The following is a 14,123-nucleotide window of genomic DNA, read 5'->3' as shown; positions in this document are numbered from 1 at the left end:
CGCCTGTATCCGATTTCTTTGAGCAGACTAGTTACGACGTTTGTTAGCATTATATTTAGAACCTAAATGGAGCTTAGTTAGCGCTCTAAATCATTTTTGACGCAGTTATAAACGTTTTAGCATAGTAATTTAACAGCTGGGTTTTCTCAACCATAATAAATTTTTTGCCGTTCCTAGATGTACAATATGTGTCTGTGATTGCAGTTATTACGATAAATCGGTAATTAATAAAAATATACTATTGTTGTGTCTTCATTTTCTAGAAGAACTGTTGGTAGACAAGACACAGAAAGCATAAACAATTGTCTTTTACATTATATGTATCTATAGAGGTTTAAATACATATTGACCGGCAAATTACATTGGAGGATTACATCATAGTACATAGGGACATCATATTAATCGTTCCTAGATGTACTGTACAATTGCGTCTATTAATCGTTCCTAACTGTTTACCGTTCCGAGTCAGATTCGCTGTGCAGACTAGTCCGTATATTATACTAACTTAAACTCCAGCGAACTTTGCCGAATCGTTGTTTGCTTATAATTTTTCACACACACATTATATTTAAAATATATCTATAGTCCCTTGACATTTTTTTTGTTGTTTTAGATATAAATGGTTTTTATTTATTTTTGCCATATGCCTACGGTAGTGTGTCACGAAGGATGCATGTCAAAAAACACGTCACATACGCCTTCTGACAGCAGCGGAAGCGCATCTGTTTACCAACTAAAAGCAACTGTCCAAAAATGGCTGGGATGATCAAAAATAGATCAAGCGTGTGTAAGTAAGTCTGGTTTAGACTAGCAAAACACAAAGCTAAAGGCATCGCAATGTCAATAGAACATTTTGCCAGGCGCTAACTGTTCCGTCGTAAACTGCCTTTCTTGCTGTTCACTGAGCTTGGGTCCATGAGGTGGCAAATCTGGTCTGGTCTTTTGCAACTATGACAAAGAAAACGTTACAGAAAAACGATCAAAGGTCAATGAAAGTGCTAAAAATATTTTCAGAAAATTTGCAGGTAGAATTGAACTTACTTTTTACTATAAACATCAGAATTAATTAATGAACGGGACTGTTACCGATATGTTTACAACTGCGGTGAATTTAAAGGCGTTGAACTACTCGTAGCTCTGGAAATTGTAGGTTAACAAATCGTATGAATTTTTTAAACAAGCAATAAAAGCATGTCTTTACTGTAATAAGAAATTAGATTACAATTTATACATTGCGCTATTAAAGGAATTCACTTTTGCGTTCAGTTCACTTACTATTCCTCCAAGCCGAGATAAAGTATTAGCCACGGCAGCCGGGTCTTTACCTTCGAAAAGGTCAATCGTCTGGAAAAGGTCTGTAAGCAAGCACAAATTAAATGAAACATGTTGATTTAAATCTATCTAACGATTTTTAAAACTAATTATGAAAATCTTAGCCGTTCAAGCACTTTGTTATCAAAAGAGCGTAGAGGTCTGTATTACGGTAAAACTGCTAATCTACTGTAAATACTGTAGATACTAACCGGTTTCCGGCACTCCCATCTGCTCGCAAGCTTTGTTGAATAGGCTAATGTTTTCGCGTTGCTTCGCGCCTTGTTCAGATGGTTTGTACTTGGTAATCAGCTCGGGTCGAATTTTTTGCATAAATCTGTAATTTTAAAAACTAAAGCAGAGAGTAAAGCATTGCTTAAATAGACCAGCCAGATCATTACCGATCAAGAAACGTTTGAAATCACTGTTATATTAAACTTACAGTTTATATGAGTGTAAAACTACTACTCTAAAAGCTTTTTCAATTTTGTTGGATTGATTGTAGAAGTACTGTATCAAGAAATTTCTTAATGAAGTGTCTTACCTGCAAAGAACATTACCGTCCTTCAATATTGCTTCGAAATCTCCCTGTGGTGCGGGTTCGCCCAAAATAGCGAATACCCATTGCAAAGCGGCTTGTTCGTCTGCCTGATTGCGTTTCAGTGCTTGCTAAAAATAAAAAAAACCTGCAAATTAATATAACGCTGTTGTATCAACTACCAGTTAGACATCGCGAGACTGCTGCGTGACCTTTGGGAGATCTAATAGATTGTACGAGACTTACATGTCGACCCATGGTTGCTCCTGTCGGATAAGAATCCTAATTAATTTATCGAATCAGTTATCCTATAGGCCCGTCTCTTTCTGGAAAGCAGCAGTGTAGCTCAAACTTCAGTCTTACGAGATAATCTGCATGGATGAGGTCGATGTATATATGCTGCCTGTGAGCCATATATATATGTGCGAATTTTGCACGTGAATTGTTTTTTTGCAAACCCGTGCGAATCATTTCCCAAACCATACATATGACTCAGACTCAAAATCCTATAATTATATCTAGACTGAGCAAGTCATCTTGCGTGCGAAGCCATAAAAATGCGGGTAATGTTTGTATCATAGTAATTACGTGGCTGCTGCAAATACAGATGCCGATGATCTTCCCTAGTGTGTCAAACAGTACCGTATGTTTGCATTGGACAACACTTTTTCATCGGAGCGGAGTGCTTACCGTTAGTTCCCAAACGCTTTAAAAGCACCCTTTAAGGAAAACTAAAGTGGTGATTAGACGGCCCCGTGTGTGGGTGTCAGTACGTGTAAGTTCATCTATTATTAATGCTAGTAGCTGAAGAGTTTTATTACTGTAATAAGTTTGTAGGTAGGTACGTATTGAACATTGTTCAATAGCCAGACATAACGGCACACATACACAGCAAGCATGTACAATACATAGCGAACTGTTTCATATTCATATTTTACTTGCAGAAAGCGGTTCCAAGAAATCCTCGAAAGCCATTGAAACTTTCCATATCAAAACTAAATTCAATACACTTGTACTGAACTTTTTTGAATTCAAACGTGAGTTCCGTCCATTTCGTTTCCTTGCACGGCTGCACCATAACCTTGAGGAAGTTTGATTTCGACCGGCTTTCTCGCTTCGAACGATGCCTGACTGATAGGCGTTACTGCATAATGTAATGGTGGCTTCGGAAGAGGATACTCTACCAGTGCCACCCACAACTCCAACTTCTGCCAGGGATCCACATGCTCCGGAAAAATAATATCAAAGTGAACATGAAGATCACCAAACGTCATTTTCCCAGCATCTTTTGCCAGTCCCTCGCCGATCAGTACTTTTGCGGTACCGGGATGGATTAGTTCTGTTAAATTGACCAATATCATTCGACCATCCAGGTGTCGAATTTGAACTGGACCAACGCCCATCGCATCAGCTAAACTGATCTGTAAAACTGACAATCGCACAAACACATAATTAATATTAATTATACAGGATTATTATTACACAGTTACTGTAACTGCCAAATCATGGCCTATCTACAGTTACAGATAGATATGTATTTAACTGTTGTAGTTTACTTCTAATGGTAAGGTATTTTGTGGCGGTGTTCTTATGGTTAGCCGATTGATTAAGATCGATATTGAAGAGTTGCAGATACTGTAGACGTGCGAGATGCAGTTGTTTCCCACACGTGCTTCGCAATTTGCTGCGCGAGTTCGTATTCAGTTACCGACAGTGTGAAAAAAATTTATCCGTAAATACGAATAATTTTGTAGCTGCAGAACACGAACAACCTTTGGAATATCATGGGTACTGTTTAATATTTATTATGGTACGACTTCGAAATTGCACTGTTTATAATTTGCTTACACTAACTGTGGTGTGAAGATCGAAATTTTGTAACCGGAAATTGGGATGGTCTTCTACGTTGATCTCAAACACCAACGGCGCAGTCTTTCGACAGTCGCTCCTGTTTTCCGGAGTAGAGTGCACAATGTGTGTTCCGTGTGTCCATCCCGGCAGGATTACCAAATCGACAAAACCCGTGTTGTGACCTGGTGTTTCGACGGTTTTGACTCTTCCATTGTATAACTCTTCCAAGGTCACGCGAACTTTTCGAACTTCAGTTTCCGGTGCCGGCGGTATTAAATCTTCCTCGCGAGCTTTCAGTAAATTTCGCAGATAAACTGCATCGTTTAATATCTGGAACAATAGAATCATACTAAAAAGTGCCTTCACATGCTGACCACTTCCTTAAAACTTTCGCAGCTGGCATATTCCTAATAACTTTAATGTAGTTCTAGTAATTAATACTACTGTACTGCTTTCTGGTATTCCATAGCCTAATATTCATGTGCAAGTGCTATGTTATGAAACCGGCTTATTACAGACATCTGGTAGAAAAAGAAATATGACGTGGGTAAATAAGTTCAAAAAACTTAAACTCAAACCGGTGTACCAGTCAAATAGCGGCTATCTGATTATTTGCTTTAAAAATGTATTAAAATTAAATTTGCGGAGCAGCATCTAACTTTAGGAATTCCGCTCTCCAAGTGCGCAAAATTTTGGAAAAATCTGACGGGATCTTCTTTGTTCTGTCGACTGTACAGGCCTTCGCGGAAATCGAATGACTTGTTGATGAATCCGTTCCTTGTTGCTTGTGGACCTAAAAAAAATTGTGCTCACACAGTCTGTAGTGCAGCAATAAAAATTAAACTTGAAACAGAAGTGGTTATTAATAGTCATAGCCTCAGTACTCAAGGTTCTTAATACCCAGTTTTTTACTTACATGTGATAGTTATTAAAAGTTAAGATTTTTTGTTATAGCCTCATAGGTATTTAAATACTGCACAACAGCATTGTCGCCTTATTCAAAGACATTTTTGCGGTTTATTAACGCTGGCACGGTCGTATGACTCAATTGTAAGCTCAATTTCATAGTAAAATATAACTGCATACTTATAGTCGTTTCAGCCAAACTACAGTACATACATATACTTATTCGAAATCTGAACATCCATGTAATTAAAGTTAGCATTTGTTGCTAATTTTTTGAAATACTGTACAGTGTATTATTTACTGAATATATTTTTAATTCGCACCGTAATAGTCGTAAATAGTCCGCGACTTGGAGTTGCCTAAGACTTCGTACGCGTCATTTAGTCTGGATAATTTGACCAATACTTTCTCTCGTTCTTCTGCACCATTAGACTTCTCTGCTTCGGAGTACAATGTTTTTGCACAGTAACGGTAAGCATTGTTCACCTGCTGGTGGGTTGCAGACCTGTCGACACCTAAAAGGTCATAGTAATCTGGCAGGTTGGTGACCACTTCCGCTCCACATTGTGGCGGTCTGCTGCGATGTGCCCGATCCTTTTTAAGAATCCTTTCATTTTTGAGTGAAAAAGCGATATCCAGATCTGATCCTGCTAGGATTGGGTCTGAAGATTCGGATGTGGCAACAGACATTCAAAAAAATTACGCAGAGGAAGTTCTTTCAGTTCATTATATATTGCGGCACCACACCACCGCGGTCGAACCATTTGTTTAGCGCTTACATTACGAGTAAAAGTATTACCATACTTTTGTACAGTAGGTAAATAAAACACATAAACAGAGCTGTACGCATCGTCTTATTGTGGTACGAGCTCCACATAAGACATGACATACCATTTTTATTTGGATCGGTTCCATAGATACGGCCGGACAAGGCGATCAAGCAATGTCGATAAAAATCTTCTGCATTGCACTGCATTAACCTATCAAATCGTCTCTAGACTTTATTTTAATTCCACCACCTTACTGCCAAAGCAGCAATATTTTATCAGCGAGAATAGCAGTTACAACACAGTCAAAGCAAAGCGAACGTGAGATTAACCAAAGACAGGCAAATTTAAATTAACATGATATAAACTATAAAGCATCTAAGCCGACAAATAACGCAAAACAAACTCAAAGCAACATCTCTAGCGAAATAATACCGATGTGCCAATCAATGCGTTTTGATTATTAACCAAATAAATTCCGTATAAACCATTTAACGCAGTCACTTTGCAGTTTTGAAGCAAATATCTTAATGATCCATGATGCGTAAGTTGCCAGAAACAATTTTGTTTTCCAGCAGTGCCCCAGATGGAATATCAATTCGTTCTCCATGATTGGCAATAATAATCACTGTACCTTTCAGGATAACACCTTTCCCAAATGTGACATCGCCCGATACGGTTAGATGATCCAAATCTAGCAAATCGGGGATCGTAGAGAAACGGTTCAAGAAATCGCGCACTTTTCCGAAATCCTTATCACCCAGTTTAACCAAAGGCACCGAAGGGAACACACGTTTGGGATTCATAATCAGCGTTCCTTGTTGGATACTATATAAATTACTCATAATCATCAGAAGGTCGTCCGTTTTCTTCACCGGCAAGAAACGGCGCCGTGGCACATTGATACCGCGGGCGCGATCGAAGTTCTTTACAGCGTCACCGCATGCGGTTTCCAACTGAATCACGTTGGCACCGGTGTCGATGTGCTTGTGGTTAACGATGATTTCCAACTGCATACTGTGCGCCTCCACCAAACGCTTAATGGCTTTGAGATTAACCCAGAGATTGTTCGTATTGAAGACTTTAAATTTCGAAATGCTTTTGAATTCATCCACCTGCCAAGGAAGAACAGGACAATTCAATGAAAACTTATTAAAGAAGAATTTCGTTCAATTTTTCCGGTTTTATTAAAGAACTGCAGTCTGATCACATGCAGCAGTAAGGCTGGACTTACATGTGATTTCGGTACTTGAGCAATTTCCAACAACCGAAGCTTATCTTCGTAAAGGATCAATGTTCCTCCCTTAACATCAGCCCGAGTTTTATCAGTTACTTCCATAACGAAATCCAGATTACGCGCATCAACGAGTCCCTCAGTGGCCTGCTGGGGATTCAGAAGCAGCTCCAAAATGCCTAAAAAGCAGTTAAAAATTCAAAACTCAAGATCTGAACGTAAAACTGCGAACATTTTCGCTGGTGAACATCAGCAGAACCAGTTCCTTACTGATGTCGACGGTGGCGCCCAGATTGTCAATATTCGACAGGAAGCAGTATTCCTTTCCTTCTTCGATGAAGCGGTCGAGGTAGCCACAATTGTAGAAGGCCTCGTAGAAATCACCGTGACCGGGAGGATACCACCTGTAAAACCCAGAAACACGTTAAAACCAAAACTTTAGCGCAACTTGAAAACTTCGGTTTCTACCGACGTGAAAATACCACCACCTGCGAAACTTACACTTCATTGGAAGAACCGCTAAGATTTTTGGCGATAGGCATCAGCGTTTCCCGATCGATACGGGGATAGCGACTCTGCAGGAAGGTGAAGATGCGCACACGTCGATGCTTGTAGCGGTGCAGGACTTGTTGGGTATCATCATGAGTGTTGAAAGAATTCATCAGAATCAACGGCACATCCACCCCGTAAGTCAGGTTCAGGCTCTCGATCTGATGGATGGTCATATCCAGGAACGTCAGATCGTTGCGCACCTGAATCAGCGACTTCGGCCCAGTGCAGCCCATACTCGTTCCCAAGCCTCCGTTCAACTTAACCACAACCAAACGGCTCAGCATGTTGGCGATAGCCTGCTTGTCTTCGGGGGCTTTGAGAGACGCATAGTCCAGCACGGCATTCTCGGGCAGGGACTGGATTTTGTCCCATTGGATGGCGGCACCCGATTCGAAGACGAAGCGCTTAAACAAACGAGAGAATCCATCGAACTCCTTGCGATCGCGTTCTGCCTTGCTGGGAGGAGCGGACTGCAGGAGCCTTTCCAGCTCCTGATTCAGATGCTCCACAGTGTTCTGTTTTTGAATGTCGACAAAGTCTCCCATTCTTGCTACTGTTTCCGACTCACGTTTTCCAGGATGACGTAGCGTGGAAATTTCCGAACTGGTGTTATTCACAGTGATGAATGTGGTTCTGTGAATATCACCAAACAACGCAAAACAGATCTGAATAGTCGCGGGATCCCCAGGCTGTAATAAAATCCGACAAAAACGGCTAAAGATTATACTGCTAAGGGCTGTGTCTATTGTCCCCGCGGCCACAGATAATAAACGAAAATTTCCCAGGAAGACTGTGGTTTTCGACTTTCACTTCTCCTTTTAGCAAAGGCGCCCTGGAGTTTTTATCGAGATGTGACAACCACTCAGTTAGCACGCTGATTCCAATACAGCAAATTGGAATTACTCGGCAATGGTATCAGAGCAGATTACCTGTAAAACAGAGCCAGTCGCCTCTTCTCGGCTGTAACGAAACTAAAGAGTTTCACTTTTTCAATTTTCCTTGAATTTCAGTGTGGAAGAATTCGAAAGATTTCCAGTTTTTGCGTTCTTTGTTTTGACTAATTTTAATAGATCATTCGATCACTTCCGGTTTTTCTTCTTCCTCGACTGTCGAACTGTAATCCAACGAGAATGAAGAAAAAGGTACGTTTGACTCTTGGAAATACGTAACAATGACACAATCCTAAATATTTTGAAGATTGCAGTGCTTTCCATTTTTCAATTGCAGGATCGTGCAACCATAAATGAATGTTTTTCGAAAACTTTCCTGCTTTCGAAATGACTTCGTTAGCGGTTAGAGTTTCTTAAAAGTTCTGGATTTTTTGTTTTAATTTGCTTTGTTGTTGGATGTATTAGCTGTGCTTGCGTCTAGTCAAAGGATTGACCATCATTTTGCACTTTCTCATTTCAGGTGTTGTTAATGGGCAAATCTGGATCTGGCAAGGTACTAGTAACACTTCAAAGTTTTCTGGAACACTAAATACGCGTCCCAAGAGCACGAATTGTGATTTTGGTTGTTCTTTTAATGTTTAAAATTTGAACCTTATTAATTAGTGTATTTCAGCGCGGGTATTTTTATATTGTCTTGGTTATTGCTGAATAAGATAATCAACTTTGACGAATTTTTTGTTTTTCTTTAGCGATCAGCGATCTGTTAAAAATTCTTGGTTTATTTGAAGTTTCTCTCAGTGATTCTAGCCCATAAAATTGTTTGTAAAGCATACATATATTCAGCATTCATATATTCATTTCCGACCTCAACAGTCAGTTGTAGATACAGTTAGGTACTTACCTAGCTCAGTTGTTAACTTTGAATTTGTTCACAGACCAGCATGCGTTCCATTATATTTGCCAATTATATTGCTCGCGACACACGCCGACTCGGAGCAACAAGTAAGTTTTTTTTATTTCTCTCCCGCAAAGTGTTCTACAACTGCAAGTGCAACAAATTTTCCAGTTGACGTGGAACATTCCCATGTGCGATTCTTGGGGAATTTGGTGCTGAATTTGTGGGATTGTGGTGGACAGGAGGCTTTTATGGAGAATTACTTCGCTAGTCAGCGTGACACCATTTTTCGCAATGTGGAAGTGCTCATTTACGTATTTGACGTGGAAAGCCGTGAACTAGACAAGGATATGCATTATTATCAATCGTGCTTGGAAGCCATTCTGCAAAACTCACCGGAAGCCAAAGTATTCTGCCTAATTCACAAAATGGATTTGGTCCAGGAAGACCAGCGCGATCGAGTATGATGACATTGTTTTTCTGTTTAAGCATAATTGCTGTAAGTTGGAGCAACGTTTTACTAATGAAGAGAATTTAATTTTGCAGGTTTTTAAGGATCGTGAAGACAATTTGACCAAACTGAGCAAACCACTGAAGTGCGTTTGTTTTCGCACGAGTATTTGGGATGAGACATTGTACAAAGCATGGTCCAGTATTGTGTATCAGCTAGTGCCAAACGTAGACATTTTGGAGCGGAATTTGCTACAGTTTGCTGAAATTATCGAAGCCGATGAAGTTTTGCTTTTTGAACGGGCTACATTCCTGGTCATATCCCATTGTCAGAGAAAACCTCACCGTGATGTGCATCGCTTTGAGAAAGTCAGCAATATCATCAAACAGTTCAAACTCAGCTGCACGAAACTTGCGGCTCAGTTTCAGAGCATGGAAGTGCGCAATGCGAATTTCGCAGCATACATGGATGTGTTCACTCCGAATACTTATGTGATGGTAGTGTGCAGCGATTCAACTATTCGTAAGTCACCCACATCAGTCACTTGTGACATTCAAGCTGTATTTATGTTGTTGTTTGCTGTCATTGTTTTCGTAAATCGTCACGCGTATCTTTTTTGACAGCCTCTGCTGCTATGCTGATAAATATACGAAATGCGCGGAAGCATTTCGAGAAGCTTGAACATCTGGATCAAGCACGCGCCACTTCTGCGATTTCCATGGGACGCTAAACCAGTTTCCACGGCCAAAAGTTTATTTGCTGAAATAACATGATTTACACAATTTATTAGAAGTACTGTTTTTTTATTATTTCTTTGGGCTTGCTGTGTAAGTAATTTTAAGTCACGAGGAGTGTATTCAGTGGTTCACCAGTTGTTTTTAACCCATCTGTGCAATTCTTTCGCAGGAATGTGATCTTATTAATTTTTTTGTTGGAACGATTCAGTTCATTAAACCGAAAACTCTAAACCAAGCATGGTCTACAGCAAACATGAATTTTCGGCAGTTTGACAAGTCAAAACTAAAAACTAGTGACCGCGCACCCTGCACTCGTCACCCGTGGTCAAAGTAAAAGCTCAAATCACGTTCTAATTCGCAAGAAGTAAGAAAAGCAGTATCAACAATTTACCAATTTTCAAGATGGTACTAGTACTACTTCTTTTTCAAGATGGTACTCAGTTGTAATTTTTCCAAATCCTTCACAATGGAATCCAGTCGTTTAATCTTATCAAGCTGGTTTTTCTCCATAACTTTCCCCGATGCTTGTTCTTGTTTCAAAACATTTATCTCCGCTAGTTTCTGTAATTAAAGAGAGCTGAAATTAAAGCAGGCCGACAGAGCGAAAGAATCTCAAAGCTGTAAGCGCAAGTAGTACTAACTGGTGAATTCATGAAAATATTTACCTTATTTAGACGGGCAATTTTTTTATCACGTTCTGGATCGCCTGATGACACCATCTGATTCTCATCACCATCGGATTCCGCAAGTCGTTCAGGCGATGCTGCTACAGGACGTGGAGCATTTTTATTCGGTTTAGGTTTCGGCGTTCGCTTCTCCGTATCCGGTTGGCTGGGACGCCTTTCCCCTTGGGATTCCGAGTTGCCGGTCCGCAAATGTGTGCTGTGGGAACCCTCGGTTTTAAGGGATGGTCTGCGTGGTGGTCCTGGTGGATACCGGGGGTATCGGGATGGGTACGATCCATAGGATGATGGTGAGCCCGAACCGAAATGGGAATCCGATGGACGACGATGGCCATAACCGGCATGATCTGCTCTAATGTTTTGGGGAGCACTACGCGGGACACCGGTATTTTCAGTGCCCTCGTCCCCTTCCCTTTTTTCGCCCTAAACGACAACACTGACTTTTTTATCAGCTCACATTAATTTAATCATAATCTAATTATTAGGCACTATCTTAGCTCATAAGGTTGTTGAAAGACCGTACGGCAACGAAAAAAATCACTATTTAATCCTGGCAATGCTCGTGCAAGTTCAGTAACACACTTCAACGACTCAAACTTTATGTAAGCAGGTAAGCACTTGTTAATTCGGCTAAAACTAAGTAAATTTTTTCCATTCAGAAAATCATGAACAACAAATCATCACAGTACTTGCCTCGCTTTCAGTCTTTGGCTTCTTTTTACGTTTAGCCTTTTTCTTTGCATCTTCATCCATCGTCAGTCCAGGTATGCCAGCCTTGTACCCCTGCCCAAACCCTGGACTGGATTGCACTTGTGCAGCGTAATGCACCGACGCTCCTGCTTCCGGTTCTAATCCCACAATGCCAACCCGGTTGCGCATCGACGGAGGAATGTAAGCCGCTGCTTTCTTTTGTTCGTTGGGCGTGAAGTTCTTCCCCAGCTCAACGGATGGATCCGGCGGTTTATACATACCCGGCGGAGCACGCCGCCAGCACACTTGGAACAATTCCCCAGCATATGGTTGGTCCAACAGTAACTGGCCAGTGTAGCTCCACACCTGATGCTTATTTCCCACTTTCAGCCGAGGCGATGTGGTAGCCACCAAGAACGTGGCGCCATCGGGCGCCCATTCAATGTACGTCATGTATTCGGCATCATGACTGCACACTTTCTTCATATGGGTCATATCCCACACTTCCAGCGCCCCACGAATATTCCCGTGTCCGTACAATACCAGCAAATTACCGAATGGGTTGTACATCAGACCGTTGCGATACTGCGATGCCCCGAAAGTATGGACCCGATCACCGCGTTTGTTGAAAATGCAGGTTTTCCCAGGCATGTAGCCGTAGATGACGCAAAACGATTCACCATTGGGATTCCACTCCCAAGCGTGCACCGGACCCTCTTGATCCAAGCTGATAACCAGTGAGTCACTCGAGGTATTCATTAAAAACAGCTGCGACGATCCATAATACGATTTTTCATCCACGTCCGTTGCAGCCAGGAAAAGAACATGAGTACCTGGAAATGTTAAGATTATGCACCGAATGCGGAGAATAACGTAAAAAAAGCAATTATATCCAGGCTTCCAGCTGTACCTTGGGCGTTCCACTTGAAAACAACTTGATCTTCTTTCATTACGCTACGGGCAGCTAGAGCAGTGGCGGGATCGTCGATGCTTGGATAGCGATATAATCGTACAAAACCGGGTGTGCTTTTGTATGGATTAAAGACGATGACGTGGTAAGGCTTCGATACCGGTGAGATGGAAATTTCACCAATCTTGTTGTTCTTCGGGACGCACACAGGAGTACCTAAAGAGTAACATATAGTGAGCTCCACGATATCAGCACTCAAAACTTTGCGATTTCAGCATACTGAAATCTGGATCACCGAATACGTAAGTTTGATCTTTTCCCATCAAAAAAAGAAGCTTGTCGTCGCTGGACCACGTAATTTTCCTGCAAAAGAACTTCCTAATTGCCGAACGAAAAAATACATTTAACTACTTGCGCTTACCATGTTGTTTCCAACTGCGAATAGACGGCCTTGACCGTCCTGCTCTTCAAGTCGTACACCGTGCAACTGTTATCTTCCTTTTTCGATGGCGCATCCCATAAAACCAGATATCCCTCCTAAGATTACCACAATAATCATCACAACGCACTTTCGCACATCGGTAAACCATTGTTTTCCAAGGAAGAAAACGCACTCAATAATTTAATTTCAATTAATAATGCGATCAAGGTATGCAGCTATGTATGGTGCAGGCTTGCAGTTATGATGGTACATTTTCCTACCTGCGGCGAAAACGCAGCATCGCGAACAAGAACGGTTCCCTCACCCAGTTCCAGGGTTTCTTGGTTCTGGATATCGATCAATTGCACCCTAAATTACATCAAATGATGATCAATCCAGACACTGTTTGTGAGGAAATCGAAAAATAAAATCCGAAGTCTGAACGCACAACAAAACCGGAGATGTCACAGTCACAGGATAAGTGCAGTTAACCGTACAACAGCGCTCATGTTCTTACCCAGTTGGAGTGTGGTATACCAAATATCGCCCGTGCGGGCTAAATACCATGAAACGACTATCCACTTTCACGCTGCAAAATAGGTCCGGACGTTAGGTACATTTACAATTTTAAGAAATATAGAATTAATACATAAAAAATCGCACAAAACAATATCACTATAAAAAAATTCGAGACTACCAACAAAACTGGGGAAATAATTTCATATATGATACACGATACAATAATTTATGACACACATCTCTAAATTCCAAGATTTTCAATTTTTTACAGGTAAAAAATTTTATGGTTTTACCGTTTACGGTTTTACCTGGTAAAAAACTCCACAGGCTGGTTATTCGGAGGGCCATACTGCAGCTGCACTCCCTGGGTTCCACGAACTGAAAATAAAATTCCTTAGACGTTTCATGCAATTCCAAAAATCTCATTATAATTTCCTCTCAAGAAAAGAAAACAATTCTATCAGTCATCAGATCCCCTTATCACTTCAAAAACCAAGTGCCAACTCAGCCCAATACTGCACAATGCAGAGTATGAACGGTACTGTAGGACGCTGGCAGCTGTAACCACTTACGTGCTAACATCAGAGGAGGCGCATCCGTTGTGGAAGCCATTCTTTAAATCAGATATTTTTTCTGGACTCTTCAGATGTGGATACTACTCGATGGAATTTGAAACCACTGGTCTCAGGTTCGCGGAACCAGTTCGTAAGCGCTGCCGTTCGCGAAGTGCGTCCTTCACGATTGTCGCGATTTGTGCGCTTTGGAAAA

The 14,123-nt window shown here is 41.0% G+C and overlaps 5 protein-coding genes across 6 annotated transcripts; 1 reads left to right on the top strand and 4 right to left on the bottom strand.

Moving 5' to 3' along the window:
* Positions 1 to 613: 613 nt before the first annotated feature.
* On the bottom strand, positions 614 to 2,256 carry LOC129585752 (muscle-specific protein 20-like). Its single transcript, XM_055478581.1, has 5 exons — positions 2,096 to 2,256; positions 1,856 to 1,980; positions 1,524 to 1,648; positions 1,276 to 1,355; positions 614 to 948 (listed from the first exon to the last, which is right to left on the bottom strand). The coding sequence occupies exons 1-5, from the start codon at positions 2,105 to 2,107 to the stop codon at positions 841 to 843; spliced, it is 450 nt and encodes a 149-aa protein (XP_055334556.1). The 5' UTR covers positions 2,108 to 2,256; the 3' UTR covers positions 614 to 840.
* A 377-nt stretch (positions 2,257 to 2,633) lies between these two features.
* LOC129585749 (dnaJ homolog subfamily B member 4-like) lies at positions 2,634 to 5,471 on the bottom strand. Of its 2 annotated transcripts, none has more exons than XM_055478578.1 (4): positions 4,930 to 5,471; positions 4,360 to 4,493; positions 3,704 to 4,030; positions 2,634 to 3,270 (listed from the first exon to the last, which is right to left on the bottom strand). In XM_055478578.1, the coding sequence occupies exons 1-4, from the start codon at positions 5,294 to 5,296 to the stop codon at positions 2,881 to 2,883; spliced, it is 1,218 nt and encodes a 405-aa protein (XP_055334553.1). In that variant the 5' UTR covers positions 5,297 to 5,471; the 3' UTR covers positions 2,634 to 2,880. The 2 variants fall into 2 exon arrangements, with proteins under 2 accessions (XP_055334553.1, XP_055334551.1); XM_055478576.1 differs by having other exon boundaries at positions 3,698 to 4,030; positions 4,930 to 5,469.
* A 123-nt stretch (positions 5,472 to 5,594) lies between these two features.
* On the bottom strand, positions 5,595 to 7,975 carry LOC129585748 (UTP--glucose-1-phosphate uridylyltransferase-like). The gene is made up of 4 exons (XM_055478575.1): positions 7,109 to 7,975; positions 6,878 to 7,011; positions 6,608 to 6,786; positions 5,595 to 6,488 (listed from the first exon to the last, which is right to left on the bottom strand). The coding sequence occupies exons 1-4, from the start codon at positions 7,702 to 7,704 to the stop codon at positions 5,901 to 5,903; spliced, it is 1,497 nt and encodes a 498-aa protein (XP_055334550.1). The 5' UTR covers positions 7,705 to 7,975; the 3' UTR covers positions 5,595 to 5,900.
* On the top strand, positions 7,845 to 10,367 carry LOC129585750 (ras-related GTP-binding protein A-like). The gene is made up of 6 exons (XM_055478579.1): positions 7,845 to 8,301; positions 8,570 to 8,602; positions 8,985 to 9,051; positions 9,116 to 9,405; positions 9,491 to 9,917; positions 10,019 to 10,367. Exons 1-6 carry the CDS (start codon positions 8,290 to 8,292, stop codon positions 10,123 to 10,125), a joined length of 936 nt encoding a protein of 311 aa, XP_055334554.1. The 5' UTR covers positions 7,845 to 8,289; the 3' UTR covers positions 10,126 to 10,367.
* On the bottom strand, positions 10,305 to 14,108 carry LOC129585746 (eukaryotic translation initiation factor 2A-like). The gene is made up of 10 exons (XM_055478572.1): positions 13,928 to 14,108; positions 13,664 to 13,733; positions 13,354 to 13,425; positions 13,118 to 13,205; positions 12,837 to 12,952; positions 12,696 to 12,778; positions 12,416 to 12,631; positions 11,509 to 12,338; positions 10,798 to 11,238; positions 10,305 to 10,693 (listed from the first exon to the last, which is right to left on the bottom strand). The coding sequence occupies exons 1-10, from the start codon at positions 13,965 to 13,967 to the stop codon at positions 10,547 to 10,549; spliced, it is 2,103 nt and encodes a 700-aa protein (XP_055334547.1). The 5' UTR covers positions 13,968 to 14,108; the 3' UTR covers positions 10,305 to 10,546.
* Positions 14,109 to 14,123: the final 15 nt, after the last annotated feature.

Source organism: Paramacrobiotus metropolitanus, unplaced genomic scaffold (assembly GCF_019649055.1).
Source record: "Paramacrobiotus metropolitanus isolate TYO unplaced genomic scaffold, Prichtersi_v1.0 Parri_scaffold0000018, whole genome shotgun sequence".
Taxonomy (NCBI): Eukaryota; Metazoa; Tardigrada; class Eutardigrada; order Parachela; family Macrobiotidae; genus Paramacrobiotus; species Paramacrobiotus metropolitanus.
The sequence above is the reverse complement of the archived record's forward strand: the minus strand, read 5'-3'. Positions and strand labels throughout refer to the sequence as shown.

Coding starts and splice junctions, on each gene's coding strand:
- LOC129585752 (XM_055478581.1), bottom strand. Junction 1,356..1,523: donor GATGGGAGTGCCGGAAACCG/GTTAGTATCTAC, acceptor GCTTGCTTACAG/ACCTTTTCCAGACGATTGAC. Junction 949..1,275: donor TATCTCGGCTTGGAGGAATA/GTAAGTGAACTG, acceptor TCTTTGTCATAG/TTGCAAAAGACCAGACCAGA.
- LOC129585748 (XM_055478575.1), bottom strand. CDS start 7,704: ATGGGAGACTTTGTCGACATTCAAAAACAGAACACTGTGGAGCATCTG. Junction 6,787..6,877: donor GGGCGCCACCGTCGACATCA/GTAAGGAACTGG, acceptor ACTGCTTTTTAG/GCATTTTGGAGCTGCTTCTG. Junction 6,489..6,607: donor CTCAAGTACCGAAATCACAT/GTAAGTCCAGCC, acceptor CTTCCTTGGCAG/GTGGATGAATTCAAAAGCAT.
- LOC129585750 (XM_055478579.1), top strand. Junction 8,603..8,984: donor GCAAATCTGGATCTGGCAAG/GTACTAGTAACA, acceptor ATTTGTTCACAG/ACCAGCATGCGTTCCATTAT. Junction 9,052..9,115: donor ACGCCGACTCGGAGCAACAA/GTAAGTTTTTTT, acceptor CAAATTTTCCAG/TTGACGTGGAACATTCCCAT.
- LOC129585746 (XM_055478572.1), bottom strand. CDS start 13,967: ATGGCTTCCACAACGGATGCGCCTCCTCTGATGTTAGCAC. Junction 12,779..12,836: donor TCGCAGTTGGAAACAACATG/GTAAGCGCAAGT, acceptor GTTCTTTTGCAG/GAAAATTACGTGGTCCAGCG. Junction 12,339..12,415: donor TTTCAAGTGGAACGCCCAAG/GTACAGCTGGAA, acceptor TAACATTTCCAG/GTACTCATGTTCTTTTCCTG.
- LOC129585749 (XM_055478576.1), bottom strand. CDS start 5,296: ATGTCTGTTGCCACATCCGAATCTTCAGACCCAATCCTAGCAGGATCA. Junction 4,031..4,359: donor TGGAGAGCGGAATTCCTAAA/GTTAGATGCTGC, acceptor CTATTGTTCCAG/ATATTAAACGATGCAGTTTA. Junction 3,271..3,697: donor ATCTTCACACCACAGTTAGT/GTAAGCAAATTA, acceptor TCAGTTTTACAG/ATCAGTTTAGCTGATGCGAT.